This window comes from Epinephelus moara, chromosome 5 (genome assembly GCF_006386435.1).
Source record: "Epinephelus moara isolate mb chromosome 5, YSFRI_EMoa_1.0, whole genome shotgun sequence".
Lineage (NCBI taxonomy): Eukaryota > Metazoa > Chordata > Actinopteri > Perciformes > Serranidae > Epinephelus > Epinephelus moara.
In genome coordinates this window covers 22,847,290-22,860,310 of record NC_065510.1, presented here as the reverse complement: position 1 = coordinate 22,860,310, position 13,021 = coordinate 22,847,290, and the positions used below count along the sequence as shown (strand labels likewise).

Sequence of the window (13,021 nt, the reverse complement as noted above, 5' to 3'; positions counted from 1 at the left end):
GGTGGCGGGAGAGGTGCCAGTCCACCTCCTGGGCACTGCTGAGGTGCCCTTGAGCAAAGCACTGAACCCCCCAACCCCTCGGTGGGGCCTGTCCATGGCAGCCCCGTCACTCTGACATCTCTCCACTTTGTGCATGTATAGGTCCTGTTTGTGCATGTGTGTGTATTTCGGACCTGTGTGTTAATGACAACGGAGTGGAAAAATTGAATTAATAAAGAATATAAAATTAAAAAAAAAAAAAAAAAAATTACATAAGACATTCTTCATTTAAATGAATAGTTTTTTATAGATACAGTTTATTCGTGGTTTTTCTGGGTCATGCAGAATAAGCATATCATTTTGTTATAGATTGCTACTGAGTATTTTACAAAAAAAGTAAAGAAAAGAAAGTCAGGATGGAAATGGATTTGCATTTTTGAGGGCATATAGCTGATAGCAAATGCCACCATTTTTAATTTAATGTGAGTTCTTCTTTGAACACAGGTGTAGCTCTGCGGTGGCAATCTGTTGTGTTTACAGACAATTCCTGCATAGTATACCTTTAAAGCACAGTATACCTTTAAAGCACGCTATTATACAGAACTTAGCATACAAAAAGGAAACACAAAGTATTAATTATAAATATAGATTTCACTCATAGAGCAAATAATTTGAGAGCAAGTGGTGGTTACATTTCTTTTAGAAGTTGTAACAATGCAAATAAAGTATCAATCTGTTCAAAGTCTCTTTTCACTTTTACATAGATGACTACCAAATGTTCTCATGCAGGCGTCTTTTCTTAAAACTGCTGGAGTTTTAACATCACTAAGTTTATACAGTGCAGGCCTAGATGAGTGTTGTGACACATATTTTATGCATTATTAATCCCAGATGACATATGCAGTGTCAGATTCAGGCAGTGCTGTGAATTGCCGAATTTTAAAGGTGTCATTAATATCGCAAAATGAATCACAAATATCATTCTGGAGATTTTTAAACTGGGATGAAAACAATTAATTTCAAACTTTTTTCACTTTTAACATCTGTGCTTTTTATTTTTGTTGACAGATGCCCTGAAAGGATATGTTGTACTGTAGCCAGAAAATTCACCTGAGTGATGGGAGCAGGGATAAAGCTAATTTAACTGTAACTCTGAAGTCTTAATATGCTCTCAAACGTGCACTGGAGGAAGTGTTTCCACATGAACTGTACACGTCATTAAACAGAAACACATTCATAACACTGACAGATTTATTAGGGGGTCACGTAGCTTCAACCATGAATGGAATGAGTCAGTAGCTGTGGAGTATGGGCAGTTTGTTATCCATCACTATGGCTCTTCACTGTCAATAGTTAACGCTGGCTGGCAGCCACAGCAACAGACCGATCACTTTGCATGTCACAACAAACACAATGAGCTCTGTGAGGCCTGGAGAGCGGCAGATAACACGCAGCAAATGAACATAAACCAAATCTTCCGATGAAGCAGCCAGAGCTTCCTACAGAGGGACAAGGCCAATATTACTTACAACATGTTACTCGGATTTCAAGGTTTTCCGAACTGAAACCAAAGTCAAGAGCGCTGTTATCGGGCGTCAGATTAGCGAAGCATGGAAATAAGACTCTGCAGGGGTGAAATTGTGCTGCCAGTTTGCCTACAGCAAAACAAGCTTTGATCTGGAACGGGGAGTTCTCATTTTTTTCTGTTCACAGTCAGGCTGGGACTGGTGAGGGATTATGTCAGTCTGTGAAATATATATATATATGACAGACACCAGACAGGACTTTAAGCATGAGTCAAGAACAAACTACAAACTGTACAACAAAACATGGTTAGCAAAACATTGTGTTCAATGCCAAGTGTGTCACTGATCCGGACTGTACTGTCGAGCCTGCTAAACTTGGCAACCTCATAGAACAGGTTTGTATACACAACAGTGAGCTCACTTACAACATAGTGCTTCTACATCAGTCTGAATTCACCAACTGCATTAACAGATATATCCAACACAAGCACGTCACTGGAGTAATTCACCTATTCCACAAAACCTATCCGGTGAGACAGTCAAAAAATCTAAGCCAAACTTAATGGAACATACTTCTCTAGTGAGTAGAAATTGCTTTGTCAAACTACAGTATCCAAGGTCAATAATGACAAGCCTTATGTATCTAACTATTGTAATAAAGTTAAGTCACGTAACTCCTCAAGTAACCACAGAATATACATTAGAAAACAACTGCTGTGACAGATATCTCTGGGATGCTGGCTTGCAGCTCCTTTAAGGACAGAGATCAAATTAATTACACTTCAATGATCACTTGAATGTTTGGGTGTGTGTGGTTGTAGGTATTCTGTGTTTCTACTGTGTCTCTGAAAACACAACACTCTTCTGCAGGGTCCAGACCACATTCACTCAGCCTCTCTATGCTGGACTTTGGCATCTTTTTTCATCTGTTGAGTTCTGCCCATCCCAAGTGCAGACACACCGGCCCTCTCCTCCCTTGCCACACACACACTGCACTTAACATTTAATTATTATTATTATTATTTAATTTTTAAATTCAATTTTATTGTATTTCATATTTTATTCTATTTTGGTTTATTTTATATTATTATATATTATATATATTATTTTATTTGTTATTTATTGATTGATTATTATTTGTTTATTTTTGTTATAAATGTATTTATCCCTTTTTTTCCTACCCACTGTTTTACATAAATGTATCTCACTCATTATTCTTATTATTTACTGATATGTGTTGTTGTTATTATTGTCACTGCTGTCATAATTCCTCAGCCTCAGATGAAGGAGTGAGAGACTCCTAAAATGCTAATAAAATGTGTTAAAAATATCTTCAAATAACACCTGTTCCTTTCCCTCAATGAGAAAATGCATGATATATGAGTATGCAAATATTCTCATTCAAATGGTTTAAAGTATACTATGTTTGATTGTCTGTTGCTGTTTGTAAACACACTTGACACCGAAATTTTAAGTAAAAGCCAACCTCAGATTCACTCTCGTTTGGAGTTTTGCCTCACTCTGTTATATAATTTTATTATTTTTTTCAGTGCTGTGTCTCTTGGATGCCTGTTGCTTACAGTCTGGCACCTGGCCGCTACCTTTCTATGAAGCCAGACCTCACCTGAGCTCTGTGGGGGTACACGCCTGCAAAGATGAGAAGAAAAAGAGAAAATACAGACAGAGGGCAGAGTCTCGGCAGATAAATACCTCCCACACAGTTCTAGTGAGTCATAAGTGCTGACTGTGAGGGATTACTGCTGTACGAGTCTATACATTTCTTTTTAGAAAAATCATGCATAGTATAACTTCAGCTACTGCACACATGATGTCTCCTACTTCACCGAAAAGTTCACTCTGAGAGTGTCGTGTCTACATCACAAGTTGTGATATTACATAAACCATGCTTGTGTCCGTGTTAAATTCAGAAACATTCCTCCTTCAGCTGATGAATGTGAAAACAGCCGTATGGTGTCAAACTCTGCACACATTCTACTTTACTCTCACTGAGACTAGAAACTGACTCCAGCGCTGTCCCAGCAACACTGAGCTGCAGTGCAGTTATGGCCTGTGGAATATTGGCAGTGGGAAGCCGGCTGTCTTAGACTTTTGGCTCTCTGCAGCAGCATGTGTCCCTGTTCACCCCTGTGGGTCCTGGCAGCCTGTGAGACCTACTCCTCCCACACTGAGATGAACAAACGCTACACAGAATGACACAAGCCAGACACTGAGGGGTTAGAAAAGTGTGCTAGTAAGTAAGTGTCAGCTGCTTTCATGTCTCCATTAGTGGTTGTCAGTGTGGGGTCTGACCCTTCGTCGGCAGCGACATTCTGTGGTGCTCACAGCTAAATGAAGCAGAATTCCTCTGTGTTTTTATTAAATTTGTCACCAGATAAGCTTGTAGGGCTTACTCAGTGGTGGAGGAAGTACCTAAATCTTCTACTTAAAGGTCCAGTGTGTAGGATTTAGGAGGGTATATAAGCAGAAATGGAAAGAATAAGTATGTTCTCCTACATGTTTGGCACACGGGAGAAGTTTTAGTAGGTTGCAAGCCACAACCCTAACCACTAGATATCACTAAATCCTAATAACTAGACCTTTAAGTAAAAGTAGCAATACCTCAGAGGAGTAATACTCTGCTACAAGTAAAAGTTCTGCATTCAAAATCTTACTTAAAGTAATAATCTTGAAGATTTTCATTTAAATAAATGTCTGTTAAGTCATCATCAAATGAGGTACCACAAGGTGACTGAGCCTACGACCCACTGATGAAAGCCACTGCATTTGCAGTATTACGAACTGGGTGTCTGCGGTGACAGTGCAGAGAAAAACCACAAGCGCCGCACACTTAGTGACGTGTTTCTATCACCCAGCAGTGGATGGTCTGCCAGAGAGCTTAGGCAGAAGGACGTAATAGATCTGGGGTCTCATTTATAAAACAATACGTAGGATCCATACTAAAAATGTATGTACAGACAAAAGCCAAGAATGGTGTGCGCCAAAAAACATTCAACAAGTTCTACAACCAGGCTTCCACCTCACCATCTGTGTCGCCAATTTTCTGTCTCTAAAAAGGTTGGTAAACATGGCTCAAAGTGTCTCCCATCGTCTGTTTCTATACATCACAACTTTTGCATGGGAAGTGGCATAAGCCTTTTTTGGGCCTTTGTTTTGTAATAAATAAAGACCCCTGCTCTTCAACTCACTGTGTGAAGCAGTGTACTGTGTCTTCTGGTCTCTGCTATTGTTGTGAGTAAATGGTTGCTATGGCTGAACAAAGAAAAGAGCGATGACTACAGACGATGAAACTTCAGGAAAACTTGCAAATCCACAGGCGACACTTAAATGGTCTCTGGGAGGTGACATCTGAAAACACAACTGCAATTACTGCTTATCGCCATACGCACCGCAAAAGAGACCAAAACAGAGTTCTTTGAGATTGTAATTTTAAGTAACGGTACCAAATTATGACCATCAAATTATACTAAAAGTAGCCCAAGTATTCATTATGCATAACTTCATATTTCAGAGTAATATATATTATATTCTTGGATTATAATTAGTGATGCATTTATGTGTTGATCAGTTTAATGTTGCAGCTGGTAAAGGCGGAGCTAATTTTAATGACTTCATATAGCACTGGGTAGTTTAATCTGTTATAAAACATCATAATTTAGTAGTTGATTTATATTTGGTATTAGTAATTTGAATTTGTAAAGTAAAATAAATGTGGTGAAGTAAAAAGTTTAGTATTTCCTTCTGAGCTGTAGTGAAGTAGAAATATAAAGTACTATAAAATGGAAATACTCGAGTAGAAGAACCTCAAAATTGTACATAAGTACAGTACTTGAGTAAATGCACTTAGTTACATTCCACCACTGGGATTAGTTGTGTTTCTTGGTCAGAGGCTGTGTGGTTTGATGCAGGTGTGTGAACTCCATCAGAGTGGAACTGAACTTTTCGCCTAACTCTCAGCAACAAAAAAGGGAAAAAGTGTATTTCCTGAAATGTCAGACTGCTCCTTTGAGCTGCAGGACTTTTGATTTAGTGCTGGCATTTACCTGAGCCCAGTGGTTCTTGAACACAATCATGCAGGTCTCTGGATCCACCCCTTTCAAGACCAGAGACTGCCCGTCTCTGTTTCCATTGGCAACCATGGAGGCCATCTTGGTGACCGGATCATATGTGGGTTAAACCATGTCATAGGCAGGAGAAGGAGGACATTCCTGACTGCTTACTGGGAGCAACCACAACCACAGAAGGAAGCATAATCACAGAGGCCCTGAGGACAAAGACAAAAAAGAAACACAGGCAGACATCATTATACACAGAGCCACAGAAAGTTGCTTCATAAAGTAGCAGCACAGATGCACAGATATGACTGGTGACTGCAGCGGGTTTCTCTCCCTCTCTGCCTCTGCATGGCCAGACAGCAGCTATGACAGGCATGCAGGAAAGAGAACAATAACAGGCAAAGTCATATGACTCAGTGGAGGAGAGAAAGAGACACTCGACTTTGGCTCAGAGAGCTGCCTGCCACACTATGCACTTCGGACTGAGCTGTCAAATTGCTTTTGGACTACCTCAGACGCCAGGAGTGGATTCCTGCAGGCCCCCTGACATCACTCTCATTACAGAAACATTTTTCGACATCAGAAGGTGAACGGCGACTGGGTGTGAACGACTCTGGCTGAATGTGGGGCGTTAAGGGGGGGAAGAAAAGACAACATATTTAGGCAAGTGAGGTCCACATTGCTCACATTGCTTGTTTGTATAAAACAAGATATTATTTTAGCTGAAAATAGCCCCGGGGCAGCTTTGCGGATCAGTTCCAACACTCACATTGGCACCGTGGAAATCTGGAAGATGTCAACCTTTTCCCCCAAGAAAGGAACTACTTTGTTGTTTCTCTTGGCGAGGACGTTACTGGAAAGACTGATTCTGCTAAACAAGACAGAAGTTTTCTTTGACAACTCTGAGTGTGCTGCTTTTTCAAACGGGATAATGTGAGGAGAAACCATCAAGGATAAATTCAGTTCTCTGCTATACTGTACAATGTTTACAAGCCCGCGCTTCAGGAGTAAGGATGTTAGGATCTGCCTTATCTCGCCTTGTTTCCTCTGCCTGCAGACAGTGGATGTTTGTGATGACTATCATTACAGTTTGAAATGATGACATATGTATACAAAAATCACAGCCATGTTTACAGGATCGCGCACATAATCTCTCCAAGATCATTTAACACGACTGCAGCCGACTGCAGCCATGCTAACAGTCGGGATGCTCCTAATGACTAATTTCCCTGACGTGTGACCGGGAGTTTAAATTTAGACAAGACAACTAGTCTTAAAGAAAGAAAGCACTCAGGAAAAAGCCAAAACTGAGCACAATTTAATTCATAAGGTTAAACTTTGTCCAAAATGTTGCATATAAGAGCCATATTGACATTGTTAATCGCATATATCAAATACCAAATCATATTTTAATTAAAAAATGCAGCTGTGTGGCAACCCTGCACCGGGCATTACCTACATTGCACATTATCCTAAATACACAATTACAACTCACAACATAAAATCATAATAACACCAAACAACACTGTTTTTATGAGATGTCATCTTAAATCTGGCTTGTGTTGAAATTAGTAAGCTAACAGATGCTTGTTTTTCATAAAGCAACATTAAACTAGGAAGATTGCTTGTCAGTGCAGTTTATATCAATATGTAGTTAAATGTGTACATCAAAGCTACTCTTACTTTTCTTGCATTTCACACAGCACTTAGAAAAAATTTGAACATCCACAACTCCCGCCTCCCTCCAAAGTCCCATCCCCCTTCTGCAACTCCATCTCCCTACAAAGGCCTACTCCCTCCTCCTCCATTACGTCCTCATTACGTCTATGATAGACGTAGTTGGCAAGGTAACATTAGATACACCGAAGAGGAGAGCGAGTGTAACATTACAACCAAGACAGTCAATCGCAACCCCAGAGTTTTAAAACTCAACCGGAGTCAGTGATGACTGATGAGTTTTAGAATAAGGTTACAGTGCTAATGTTAGATAGTAGTGTTAACGTTACTAGTAAGTGGAAACGCACAAGGAAGAGCGGTTATGTCAGCCGGAGGCCTCCACGTGGGGAAGACAGACAGGACGCTCAGCCAATTATTGCTTGGTCGGAGTTTTCTTAGAACCATTTGAGAATATTATTATTATGAGTTTTTATATCCGGTGGAATTCACTTACATTTTAGTGTGCCATCAGCTTATTAATTTTAACCTAAACAAAGACAAGTGTAAAATTTCCAGAAAGGTAAGTGTTGATTTAAAAGAATAATAATAATTTTTATTTCAATAAAAAAGTCTAACTGACTTGTTTTTCTGGCGCCGACAAGCAAGGGTAGAACCATTTACTCAACTAGTCAACCAAGTGCGCACATCCCTAGCTAACGACACTTTCAGGCAGTACTTTGACACAGTGGTATTTTGAGCTAAATGCTAAAATCAACATGCTAACACGCTCACAATGAGGACGAATGACAGTGACAATGACAGTGGTAATTTGGCAGGTAATGTTTGCCATGTTCACCGTCTCACCTTAGCATGTTAGTATTGCTAGCATGCTAACAGTTGCTAATTAACACAAAGTTGGCTGATGGGAATGTTATCAGTTTTGCAATAGTGCCGAAGTCACGCCCCTTCCGGTAGAGCTCATGGGACCTTAGATCAGAAAAGATATGAATGGCAGTGAATGGGGAGAGCAATATTATCTTTTGTTCCCGTCTGAGTTGCGACGTGAGATCTAAATATGTTGTTAATGAATTTAAAACATAAATTTTAAGGTCAAGAAAGTCATACTTTGTGGTAAAACTGTTGAGATATAAGTTTTTTATTTAGAAAGACTCAAGAGTACACAGGAGGAGGTCGCGTATGTGACGTCATAGCTTTCACTCGCTTCCTGCAGCTTGGCCTCCCTGCTGAAATTCCACTGTTTTATGATTAATCGATTTATGATTGAAGATGTCTGTGTGTTTTGTGCCAGGTTGCAGTCACTCCAAGATGCAGGAAGCGAGCGAAAGCTATGACGTCACATACGCGACCGCCTCCTGTGTAGTTTTTCTAATTACGTTTTTTCAAAAGCTTATATCTCAACAGTTTTACCACAAAGTATGACTTTCTTGACCTTAAAATTTATGTTTTAAATTCATTAACAACATATTTGGATTTCATGTCACAACTCAAACGGGACCAAAAGATAATATTTCTCTCCTCATTCACTGCCATTCATATTTTTTCCAATCTAAGGTCCCATGAGCTTCACCGGAAGGGGCGTGACTTCGGCACTCTACAGTATATTAGGACATAAATCAAAGTATTGGGCAAATTAAATTTTGATTTGTCCAACGCTAATGAATATTGGCGCCAAAGGGAAATTCATTGAATTACCAAAGTTATTTGGATTCATCATCTGGGAACCATGAATGTATTTACAACATTCTTGTGCCAATCCATTGAGTAGATGTTGAGATATTTCACTGAATAATTGAGACATTTTATCTGCTAGTAGAAGAAAAATTGGGGGAACACCAGAGTTAGGATTCATCCTCCGGGCAATGTGGATATTTGTACCAAATTTTATGGCAATCCAGCCAATAGTTGTTGAGATATTTCACTAAAAACCACAAATGTCAAATTCATAATGGCACTAGAGAAAAAATCACCAAAGACCTTGAATGTTTGTACAAAATTTCATTTGAATCCATCCAGTAGATATTTAACTCTGCACAAAGTGGTGGACCAAACAACTGCCAACATCCCTGGCCCATGTGGCCAGCGTGGCTAAAAGGATATGTCATGGTTTAAGTCTGTCTGTCTCTCACTGACACAACATCAGGACGAAGTTAAACACTCACACTAAACAATACAGGATCATATGGACTCTGTCACCACAGGGGATCAACTGTAAAACACGCACCAGCTGCATGCAATAATACCAAATTAGAGCCTCAAGCTCCTGCCCCTAAACGTGCCTCTCCACCAATCACAGCTCACCCTCTTCTTTTGAATCCACTTTGCCCCAGTACCACAGAAACATCCCCACCAACCACAGAGTTTAGGCATAACAAGGCACGCAAGTCAAAATTTCACCATCTGTTTTCAGTTAGAGGAGAGTTGCAGGCTTGGTGGATTCTTGTGAAGGAATGTAAAAGCAGCGTGGTGAGTGTGTCAGACTGTGAGTGTGTGTGTGTGTGTGTGGGAGGGGGTATTTCTTACCTTCGCTGAACCATCTTTAAACAAGGACGGGCCGCTAAGCAGATGAGGACCTCATTCTTGTCCTGTTGTCACACAAAAAAAGGAGCGATAAGTCAAAAGAGGAGCAGGAAGTGAGTGTCCGTGTGAGAGGCCAGGCATGTTGGGAAGTGACTGGACATGAGTAAGCTTCTCCGAACGCCACTTGGACAGAGATGGAGAGGGAGGAGGTTACAGGGAAGGAGGGAGGGAGGGGGAGGGAGTGAAAAAGGAAAAACACTGTGAGAGAAAGTCTACAGAAAAGGAGGAGGCACAAGAAAAATGACAGCTACAGTGTTCACATGCCTAAAAAGCACAGAATAAACCAACTGTGAGCCAGCACTTCATATTTCTGTAGGAATCCAACAACAATTTCAAATCCTCATGATTCCTCCATCATGGGAGAATAACACTATTGTCCCCTCCAATTAGTGCTGTCATGTAATTGGCATCCTTCTCAACTGTGAGAGGCCCGCTCCTCTCCAACATTACAATCTGCCCTCTGCGGCACTTTCACTGAGCCTTTGTGGGAATCGTGTCATGTGATGCACTCACACTGACCATATAAACTCTCTGCCGTTGATGTTTTGGTCTGCTGAAATCTAAAAAACGTGGGTTTCTTGGAAAACACGCAACCTTTCATAAAAGCGTGATGTCGTGTGAGAGTGAGAGGGAGACAGATGGAGATGTGTGTGTGGGTGAGTTTGTTAAAAAGAGAGTCATCAAACACTCATTTTGTTTTCTGTGCTTCTCAATGGAATCACACATGCAGTTTTTTGCCCACAGCAGCAAAGCACAGAAGCCACCCATGGAGTTGGACACTATTTTCAATGCAAGTCAAAGTGACTCACTTTATTTTTTCTTTGCAAACATACATGCAATTTTAAGATCACTGCCTCATTCAGGACACTTTGACATGAGGACAGGAGGAGCTCAGAGACTGAACCACCAACCTTGTGATTAGAGGTTGTCCCGTTCTACCAACTGAGCAACAGCCGGAAACGTTAACTTAATTTTGCTTTTTAAGGCATTCATCCTTTATAAGTGGAATCATAACGGTCCTGTGTAATCACACCTCCTACTGTATGTATGTCAGCAGAGAAAAACTGATATCAAGAAATGTAAACATTTTACATAACACACATTTTACCCTTTCACATAAAACTGATTTAACCAAAAACTAGTTGCTCGGCTTCACTAAACAACTGATATTATTATACTGCAGGTATATTGGTACATGTTGGCCAATAATTAAGAAGAAATGCCAAGAATGTGTTTGAGAGATTTAAGAAACAGCGTCATTATTACATAGTTTGTCCACCAGGGAGTCAGGGATCCTCATAAAATTACTTCACGTAAAAAAAATAAAATAAATTGACAGTTGATTGAGGCAGATGGACTAAAATTAAACTTAGGTTGAAGGGTAAAATACAGTCTGTTAATTAAAATGATGAGTGTGCCTGTGATTTATTATATTCTGACCCAGCTTCCTCTGAGTATCTCTGCTTTCCACCTCAGAGACTTTAATACTCTCATTCTAGATTTTCTTTGGGGCGACTCACAACATTGTTTAGTGATGAAGAAATTACAGACTTGCATTGCACAAAACAAAAAAAGTGTTAACATTATCATAAAAGGTTTTTTAAAGGTGCTCAATGTGGAATTCAGAGGGTCTGGACAGTAGAGGTGGGGAAAAAAATTGATAGAGCATTGTATCGCGATATTTTTTGTGTGGCAATATGGTATCGTCACACAGTGCCAAGTATCAACTTTTTTAATTATATAAATTATCAATATTATAAATATGAATTAAACTTAATGTTGCCTACTTAAATAATATGATCAGTTGCCTTTTACAGTTAAAAAACAGGTAATAAATTACGACATATCAAAATGTATTTTATCGCAGCATATTGCAACACATGTAAAATTGCAGTAATATTGTATTGTGACTAAAGTATCATGATAATATTGTATCGGGGATCCTCGAGTGATTCTCAGTCCTACCAGACACAGTTCTCAACGATGTTAACAGTGCTGACAGAGCTAACAATGTTAGGAACTGGAGGGCAGGCACTACATTTCCACATCAACAGCTTCCAGATATCACCGGTAACTGCAGTATGAGCAAAGTGCAAAGCTGTGGCTATGAGCTAGTCAGTGGCATACACACATGCACTAACATATACATGCTGCTACCACAACAGACCACGGAGAAGCTCGGATTACAGCACACACAGAGGTGGCTTGACTTCATTCTCTGCTCTGGAAACCATTACTTCACGATATCTTTATATAGCAAATACTGGTTTGCTGCTATACCAATGCTCTGAATGTTGCATGCAAATCATTTAAAACTCTAAATTATCAAAATATTGGCCACAAAAATTCATTATTGTTTGGACTTCAGTCACCAGTTGAGGAAAACAGTGACAGACAAACATTAGCGTACCGATGAGTCATAATTTGGTGAAATATTAGAAGGGAAATGTGTTGAATTATCATGTCCTGCTGAGCCCGCTCTGACCTGAACATGCATAAAACCAGGAAAGGCTGAATGGGGCTCTTTATTCAAACATTTTGCCAGGGTAACCTGATCTGCTGTGGTCCGTACATCAGCGTGCTTTGATCAGACTCATTTTCTTCAGCTTGTTTCATCTGTTTATCAGCCTCACTTTACCTCTCAAGTTCTTTTTCAACCGTCTCAGTGTTGGTCCTGTTGTCTCGTAGGTTAACCATGCTGACAGGTTATTGTCAAAATCTTTGAGTTTCATACGGAGCCCCTGAAGGTTTTGTTAGTGTTGTTTTTGTCAGTGGTAAACAGACTGTGAGATTAGCCTGATGTAAGTGGGGATTAGCTCCTTTCAGACAACAATACACAACTGCCCTCCTCCTCAATTATGCTCCATGTGGTACAGAACATTTCTCCCTTGATCTATGAGCCAAATAGGTCAAGATTTGGATTTACAAACTCATACACCATAGCTGAGACTGAGTACCAGCGTCTTATAATTCTCTGGAATATGAAATATGCAGTTTTTACAGCACAACAAAGACATGTTTTTGAAGAATAAAATGTGCTTTTCAAATTAATCTTGTAAAGGGCCTATTAATGAAAGTCATGACCTACTTTGTGCTCTCATTTACAGTACCTGCTGTCATGTTGTCACACAGAGGGAGAGCCCACAGTTACCCAGAAGTCACTGCTCTACTTGCTCAAAATAACCTGAA

The 13,021-nt window shown here is 39.9% G+C and overlaps 1 protein-coding gene across 1 annotated transcript in view; it reads right to left on the bottom strand.

The window, feature by feature from the left end:
- Positions 1–13,021, bottom strand: part of fhip1aa (FHF complex subunit HOOK interacting protein 1Aa) — a 44,574-nt gene that overhangs the window by 18,199 nt on the left and 13,354 nt on the right. Inside the window, exons 2-3 of the mRNA XM_050044713.1 lie at positions 9,776–9,837; positions 5,567–5,787 (exon numbers count right to left, since the gene is read on the bottom strand). Of these exons, the coding sequence (XP_049900670.1) occupies positions 5,567–5,671 (105 nt within the window). The 5' untranslated portion in view covers positions 5,672–5,787; positions 9,776–9,837. The remainder of the gene's footprint in view (positions 1–5,566; positions 5,788–9,775; positions 9,838–13,021) is intronic.